We start from the raw sequence: 8,980 nt of genomic DNA, 5'->3' as shown, positions 1-8,980 counted from the left end.
TGAAAATTTTTCTTGGCCACTCTAGCCAGAACCAAGTCTAGAACATTTTTGGAATTTTTGTAGAGAACTTGTAGAGGAAGATTCAGCTGTGCTACTTCCTACTTTTCTGCCATCTTGACTTGCCATCAGTTCCAAGGATTCTTAAATTACCTTATCTGTCCTTGACCTGTTTTCTAAAGTAGTAATTTTTTTGCATCAACTAGCTTTTTTCTCCATTTTAAAAAATATATATTTTTTTGTTTTGTTTAAATGCTTCATGAAAACAAATGAACAACAACAAAACATTGTTTTCCAAAGTTTCAACTTTCTACCACCAAAGCCACTGATCCCAGGCTTTAAGCCTGTGGGAAAGTATACCTTTATTATGACCTCTGATATGGACACCATTTTTACATTATTAAATTATTTGCAGGTAGGTGTTACTTACTGGTGTAGGTGCTTTTTGACTTCTACTTTTATTGTTGTCAGCTTCTTGACTAGAACAAGATCTAAAATCTACCTTGTTTTGGAAGACTGAGGCCTGAAAGAGTTAGAATCTACAGTTCCCATTCATTGAGAAATTAGGAATAATAGATTTAACATGTTCTATCCCAGGAGACTGAATATTTTCCCTCTTAACTATAATATGTTTTATGATCATGATCAAATGTCAGGTTGATATACAGACAAAATTCCTCTTTAATATTTACAGAAAACTTAAGACCTATACATGTATGCAAACTCTTGGCCTGGTTTTTATTATATTACATAGCAAAATAGTTTCTAGATTTTATACAAAATAGCACTTTTTATTTTCAGAAGTTATTGATAAAATTTCACTTGGATATGTGTAATCATTACAAAAGTTGCATGTAAAAATCTGAAAATATCTAAAATATCCAAAATATTTCAAAATAGTGGAAAATATCCAATAGTGTTCCAAGAACACTTTATTACACAAATTATATTCAGATTCTGAAAATAATGTTCTAAAAGTACAACATCTAAAAAAAGACACTCTAGAAGCATACCAACTAAAGGGAAATAAAGTTTTTTTTTCCCTTTCCCTAATTGCAACATTAAGATAAAGCTATTAGATCAACTCTTGGTTTTTAGAAATCTAATAGCTTTATCTTTTTGTAGCATGTAATTTTTCTGCATTGCTATAGGTTGGGAATATAAGATAAGAAAAGTACCAAAGAAATTGTCATTGGAAAACCTATTTTGGAAATATTGTGTGAAAGCAGATGTTTTTACATTTACACATAGAGAAAAGTTCCAAACTGTAACTGAGCAAATACTATATCTGCTAAAATAGCACTGTGATGGAAAAGAGGATTGCCCTCTTTTTTTCTTTTGTAGATGCTTATATAAAAATAATGGCATTATTATGAACTTCAGGACCCCCTTTCTGCTTCCAGAAGCAAACTAAATCCAAAATTGAGCTCATCTTGACTATTATTTGCAAAATAAGTTTCCATGATTTAGACCTCCACTATCTTTTCCCCTCAGAATCCTTCCTCAACTTGATTCAAATTTGTTCAGAATCTACTCCATTGACCCTTGTTTTCTTCCACCAAATAGAGGCAGCAGGACAACAATTGGAATAATGTAAGATCAAGGTGATATATTTTTCCAAACTTAAGACAAGTTAGGAGATCGGCAAGAGAGGTCTATGACAACTAGGTGATCATCCACCAAGACTGGAGAACCTCCACCCAGAGACAGAAAGGAGATGGGATAGCTGGTCAGATATATAAGGGACCCTTTGCTGGTACTGTATACAGATTCCAAATCTATTGCCTATACACACTTCTGGGTCATGATTCTGAGGCAGAGAGAACACTGGTGCTTGTGACTAGAGGGGAACAAGGCACCTAATCACAGTTCCATGGTCAAAAGGAATGTTAGAGCTTGTGGCTACAGGAGACCAAGGATTTTTCCTGGGAAAAGACCAAAGAACAGATCAGGAGAGCAGTCACCATCTGTCTCTCAGGATCACAAAACCTTCAAAACATTGAAAACTTGCAAAAATAGAGGACTTTCAAAAAATCTCTGTTGAAGAAAATAGAACTGATAAGAAAATGTAGTATTTAAACATAAGGCTCAAAGGAAACATAAAAAGGTAACCATGAAAGGGAAAACATAAGAGAGACTCAATAAAGTTAAACTGTTTACATTCCTTAATGGTAAGATAATACATGTAACTCCTAAAAACTTTATCATTACCAGGCCAGTTAGAAGACATCTGCAAAGACAAGAGGGTATGGGTGTGAGTTGATTATGTTGGAATGATTTAAAAAAGATGAAGGGGGGGCAGCTAGGTGGTGTAGTGGATAAAGCACCAGCCTTGGAGTCAGGAGTACCTGGGTTCAAATCCGGTCTCAGACACTTAATAATTACCTAGTTGTGTGGCCTTGGGCAAGCCACTTAACCCCATTTACCTTGCAAAAACCTAAAAAAAAAAAGATGAAGGGTTGAGAAAGAGGCAAGCACTGGAAGAAGGAAGAAGAGTGAGGTAGAATGCGGAAAATTAGCTCTTGTAAAAAAACACACAAGAAAGAGTTTTTATAGTGGAGAGGGAAAATGGGGGTGGTAGGTAATATTTAAATCTCACTCTGCAATTGGTTCAAAGAGTGAGGAATATATATATATATATATATATATATATATATATATATATACATTTATATGCATATATGTAGTATGCATAAACCTATATACATGCATACATACACAGCACAATACACTTGATTGGGCATAGAAATCAATTGTATCCAACAGGGAAATAAGAGAGGAAGGGGTTAAGAGAAAGGTGGAGGGAAAGATAGAGGTGATAATAGACTTTGGATGAGGAACAGGTTAAAAGAAAAAGAAAGATAAATAGAAGAAAACAGGATGTAGGGAAATACAGTTAGTAATCATAACTGAATGTGAATAGGATAGGCTCACCCATATCCATCCATATGTTGTTTACAAGAGACACATTTGAAACAGAAAGACACACAGAGAATTAAAATAAAGGGCTGGAGCAAAAAGACAGAATTAGAGATCACAATCCTAGACAAAACAAAAGCAAAAACAGCCCTAATTTGAAGATATGATCTGGAAAACTATATTTGATAAAATGTACCTTAGACAATGAAATAATAAAAAATTTTATGGAATTCTCTAAATGAACAAGTTTCTCTGATAAATGTCTCTCTACTCAAATATATAGGAAATTGAGACAAATTTATGAAAATAAGAATCATTTTCCAGTTAATAAATGGCCAAAGGATATGAACAAGTATTTTTCAGAAGAATTCAAAACTTCCTACAATCATATAGAAAAATACTCTAAATCATTATTGATTAGAGAAAGACAAATTTAAAAAAATTCTTAAATAATCACCTCACATCTCTCAGAAATGACAAATGCTGGAAGGGTTGATGGAAAATAATGACTTGTTGGAGGAGTTGTAAACTGGTTCAACTATTCTGAAGAACAGTATGGAACTACACCCAAAGGGATAAACAGTAATACATAAACTCTGGACCTAGAAATGCTGCTACTAGGTCTGTATCTCAAAGAAACCAAAGGAAAAGGAAAAAACCCATATGAACAAATATTTTTGTAATGGCAAAGAATTGGAAATTAAGAGGAACTCTTTCAATTGGCTGAATAATATGTGGAACATGATTGTGATGTAATACTATTGTGCTATAGGAAGTGACTAGGTGAACCAAAAGAAGAAAAAAAAAAAGAAATGCTTGCTCCTTGTATAAAGTAGGTTCCTTCAGGGTCAGCTAGGTGGTGGGTGCAGTTACATAGAGCTCCGGCCCTAGAGTCAGGAGGACCTGACTTCAAATCTGACTCTTAATGATTACCTGACTGTGTGACCTTGGGCAAATCACTTAACCTCCTTACCTTGCAAAAAAGCAAAAACAAAATGATGAGGGGGAGGGATATGTTTTTGAACAACTTGACAAGAACAGTATGAACTCATGCAAAGTGAAGTGAGCAGAACCAGATCATTGTATACAGTAACAACAAAATTGAAACAAAGATCAACTGTGAAAGACAGCTACTCTGATCAATAAAAAGATCTAAGATTATTCCAAAGAATTCATAATATGAGTGTGAAAATGTTGCAGAACCCTGGTCAATTAAGCAAAGGACTACTAAAACTCCTTTCATATCTTAGGGAGAATAAGATTGTCCCTTTTAACCTTGTTTTCCCTAAGAGTGCCTTAGGCTAGACCAGAACTCTATAGCCAAAGAGCATTCCTTTAAATTCAAGAAGTTTGTTCACATTCTCCCTGAGGCTTCATGACTTCTGTAAAGCACCCCTTCTTGGGGAAATAGGAAGCCAAGCCCTAGGAATGGTGGTCCTACTTGGTCATGACATGGCCATTCCAACTCAATTTTGTGGTTTTGATCTTTATGCTCTGTGCAGCATAACCCAAATGGGAGCTCAGTTCCGATTGTAGCTACACATGTATGCTATCAGTTTGAGATAAATAAAGCAAGTATACAACCTAATTCTGTTTGTCTTTATTAGACCTAACTCTGAGATTAACATAAGAACTGCTATCTACCTCCAGAAAAAGGACTAATGATCTCTGAGTGGAAATTGATGTATAGTTTTCTCTTACTTTTTTTTTGCAATATGACTGATATGGAAATAAATTTTTCATGATTCCACATGTATAATTGATATATTGCTTCCCTTCTCAGTGAGTGAGGGTTATATGATAGGAAGGAAAAGAATTTAGAACTGAAATTTTTTTTTTTTAGTTTTTTGCAAGGCAATGGGGGGTAAGTGGCTTGCCCAAGGACACACAGCTAGGTAATTATTAAGTGTCTGAGGTTAGATTTGAACTCAGGTCCTCCTGACTCCAGGGCTGGTGCTCTATCTACTGTGCCACCTAGCCACCCCTAGAACTGAACATTTTTGAAAAAGAATGTTAAAAATTAAATATTAAAAAAAAAAGAAAACAAAGAACAGTATTAACAGGTTATTAATCCTTTTCTTGCTGGACTGCTGGCGTGAAGGAGAGATGACTGATCTCTCTCCATGCAATCTGGATCCATCCTTTCATCTGGAGCGATCCCCTCAGTTCTTGTCATCATGCCTGAACAGATGACCCTTTGGGGTACCCTTAAAGGCCACAATGGCTGGGTGACCCAGATTGCCAGGACTCCCCAATTCCCAGCCTTCCAAGATACGACCATTATCACATGGAAGCTTGCCAGAGATGAAACAAACTATGGGATCCCCCAGCAAGCCCTCAGGGGTCACTTACATTTTGTTAGTGATGTGGTCATTTCCTCTGATGGACAGTTTGTACTCTCAGGTTCCTGGGATGGCACATTAAAACTGTGGAATCTCACAACTGGCACTACCACCAAGCATTTTGTTGGTCACACCAAGGATGTGCTGAGTGTAGCCTTCTCTTCAGACAACTGCCAGATTGTCTCTGGTTCCAGAGATAAGACTATCAAGCTGTGGAACATGTTTGGTGTCTGTAAATGCACTTTGCAGGATGACAGCCATTCAGAGTGGGTGTCCTTGTTGGGAGCCAGGGTCTCTAAGCTGTTTGACACAGTCGTGGCAAGAAGACTCAAGGCAGTCACACTGCCTGATGGAACAACATTTCCTTCTTCAACATATATAGGGATTCCATGTATACCCATATTTATAGGTCTATTATTGATCGCAAAACTTACTCATCCTAATAGTGGAATGACTATAAAGGAAGGATTTCAGAGAAATTCCTTGAATAAAACAGATTGTGAACTCTGTCCAAATTTAATAGGACTGCCTCTCCCTGAGGCATACAAAAGACTTCAACATTATGAAATCTTTGGAAGATACAGCACTGGGAGTTCCAGGGAGATGTCAAAATATATACAGGGAAATCAGATACAAGATGGGTCAGATAGAATTCCAGGGAAAATTAACAGTTTTGCCCCCCTTACCATACACAGGAATACATGATAAAGATGGTGAGAGAATAGTTAGTATAGGTAACCAATATGTGAACTCTAACAGCCTTAGTTTATTGGGAAAGAATAAAAAGTCATAGAAACCATAGTGTCTACCAACAAGGGCTGAAAGGAAAATTGGTTATTGAAGGAGTCAACGGACAGTTGGACAAACATAACTACCTTTACTATAGGTTGTCAAGGGAGCATATTGAAAAACATTACATATGCAGCACAAAAACATAAAAGCATTCCATTAAACAAATTATATCAAAGATTATTATAAGGAAAGTTCTGTTTAATTAATAACTTCACTATGCAGCAACAAACTAGGCAACAGGCAGGTTGAGGTCATCACGGTCTGAGCAGGGACAAGAAAATGAACTACATGATTGACAATCACACTTATAATCACTACATGATCAAACTTGTAAACATATAAACTATATGATTAATGATGAAAATTGTACACTTTTGTAACCAAGGAAATGATTTTAGTTCGCTTGTTTCATATGATTCTGAGACTATAAAAATAAGTCTAAGCAGCTGACAATCCATCAACCTGCTCCTGCCTTTACCCACTTGTTGACTCAACTCATTTCTATCCCTCCTGTCAGGTTCCAAGGACCCCACGGAGGCTGGACCCCTGCACGTCCTGTGTTCATTTTTCACCCAATAACAGCAACCCCATTATTGTTTCCTGTGGCTGGGATAAGCTGGTCAAGGTTTGGAACTTGGCCAACTGCAAACTGAAGATAAACCACATTGGCCACATGGGCTACCTTAATACAGTTACAGTTTCTCCTGCTGGCTCTCTTTGTGCATCTGGAGGCAAGGATGGTCAAGCCATGCTTTGGGACCTCAGTGAGGGTAAGCATCTCTATACTCTGGATGGTGGCAACATAATCAATGCCCTCTACTTCAGCCCCAATCACTACTGGCTTTGTGCTGCCACTGGGCTCAGCATCAAGATTTGGGATCTAGAGGGCAAAAATCATTGTGGATGAGCCTAAGCAAGAAGTGATCAGCACCAGCAGCAAGGCTGAGCCTCCACAATGTACTTCCTTAGCCTGGTCTGCTGATGGCCAGACTCTCTTTGCTGGATACACAGACAACTTGGTATGGGTGTGGCAGGTGACCATTGGCACTCAGTAAAGGGTCATCCATAACTCAGATTTTGAAATAAAGATCTTAATTTTTGCCTTTTGAAAAAAAAACAGGTTATTAATGAGACCAGCCATGTGAAACCTGCTTTGTGATTCTTTTTAAGATAAATTCTTTTTTCAGGTTCATTTTGTAGTTACTCACATAAGGGCTTTTCTAAAAGATGGCAGGAATAATGCTCCTTTGTGATGCTTTTAAAAGGTGTCTAGGGTTGACCAGGTGGTACAGTGGATAGAGCACCAGCACTGGAGTCAGGAGTACCTGAGTTCACATCCAGCCTCAGACACTTAAAATAATGGCCTAGCTGTGTGACCTTCTTCAGCAAGTCTTTAGTGATCTGGAAAGCAGAGGCCAATAGGAAACTGTATCTAGAAAGGCTCCATTTAACCCTTGTCCTCCGGACCAATCAAGTCCCTGGGATAGCATTACTTTTGTGGAAAAATAAATAGATGAATGAACAAAAATCCCAATCTAATCAACCTTGGAGGGGTATGTGAGGAGTAAATGATCACAAAATGAATTGTTTAGACCTCCATTTAATGAGATTTGGAGTGTGATATCTTGACTAACACATGAATTATTTAAGAGAGCCAGATAATCAAACTTTTATAAATAGATTTATGATATGTATAAATTATTACTTAAAAAAAGACTTTTAGTGTTTGCAGAGCTATGCTCAATCAACCTCCCTCTCATTTCTAGAGTCACTGAAGTCCAATGGGAAGACTGAGGTCCATAGACTGGTGATGGCCCAGGATGCAGTAGGTGACCCTGACCTTTCTAAATCAAGGTCTTTTTCAAGTCACATCTTATTCAATAATTTAGGACTAGGAAAAATTGAGGAAAAAAAAGCTGACTCAATTCACTGTCACAAAAATATCAGAATATTAGACTGGGAAGTGAAGACCCTTACCGCACAAAGGTAGGGTAGGTGGTAGTCTATTTATATCTTCACCCAATTTTCTTCCTTACATTCACAGTTCTCTACATCTTTCCCCTGTATCAATATAACATCACTTCTTTTTTTGATGAGAATTCTGGAGTCTAAATATTCTTTCTCTTTGTTCTTAATTAGAACATAAAAGTTTTCTCATTTTTTTCTGAATTTGTCACATTCACCATTTCTATAGCACAATTATATCCCATTGCATTCATATATCACAATTTGTTCAGCCATTTCCCAACTGATGAGCACCCATTTTATTTCCAGTTTTTTTGCTCCTACAAAAAAGTACTTTTATATACATATTTTTCTATTGGAGGGAATTTTTCTTCTATCTATACCAACTTCTATCTATACTTCCTTGGTATAAGTACCTAATAATGGTACTGAGAGGAATTATAGGGTTGCTTTCCATAGAGTGTATGAGGAAGTGATTAGTTAAAGATATACATTACAAAAGCTGGGCTGAAAGGCACAGAGCCTATGTGCAGGAATATGGGAATAAGACAAAAGGGGAAATAAAGGAATTGACCTCAACCAATCACTGAACTGGGAGAGGTCTTCCCACCTGATCTAAAGATGCCAGATATGAGATTAGACTGAGGCCTTCTCCAGCTAGTCCTGGGTTGATTTAGAATCTCTGACCTCTGTAAGTGTGCTTGCTTAATGAGGGCCATACATTAACATGTATACATATATATTTAATATATATATATATATATTTAATACACTGTATATATTTAATACACTCCCCATGAATGACTGATGAGGGTCATCAGCGTTCTAAATGATTTGTGAATACTTAGTCCAGAGTGATGAAAATATTTTTCATTAAGATATACTAATAAATGGCACACCTCTCTCAAGGTGGGAGAGGGATGAGGAAATCCCAAGTAGGTCTTTTATGCATTTTGAAAGGCTCT

The 8,980-nt window shown here is 36.8% G+C and overlaps 1 protein-coding gene across 1 annotated transcript; it reads left to right on the top strand.

Moving 5' to 3' along the window:
- The first annotated feature begins 5,093 nt into the window (after window positions 1-5,093).
- On the top strand, window positions 5,094-7,149 carry LOC141516237 (small ribosomal subunit protein RACK1-like). Its single transcript, XM_074227439.1, is given in 3 exon segments — window positions 5,094-5,530; window positions 6,588-6,939; window positions 6,941-7,149. Coding segments are annotated over 3 exon segments (954 nt in total). The 3' UTR covers window positions 7,106-7,149.
- The last annotated feature ends 1,831 nt before the right edge of the window (window positions 7,150-8,980 follow it).

This window comes from Macrotis lagotis, chromosome 3 (genome assembly GCF_037893015.1).
Source record: "Macrotis lagotis isolate mMagLag1 chromosome 3, bilby.v1.9.chrom.fasta, whole genome shotgun sequence".
NCBI classification, from domain to species: Eukaryota; Metazoa; Chordata; class Mammalia; order Peramelemorphia; family Peramelidae; genus Macrotis; species Macrotis lagotis.
The sequence above is the reverse complement of the archived record's forward strand: the minus strand, read 5'-3'. Positions and strand labels throughout refer to the sequence as shown.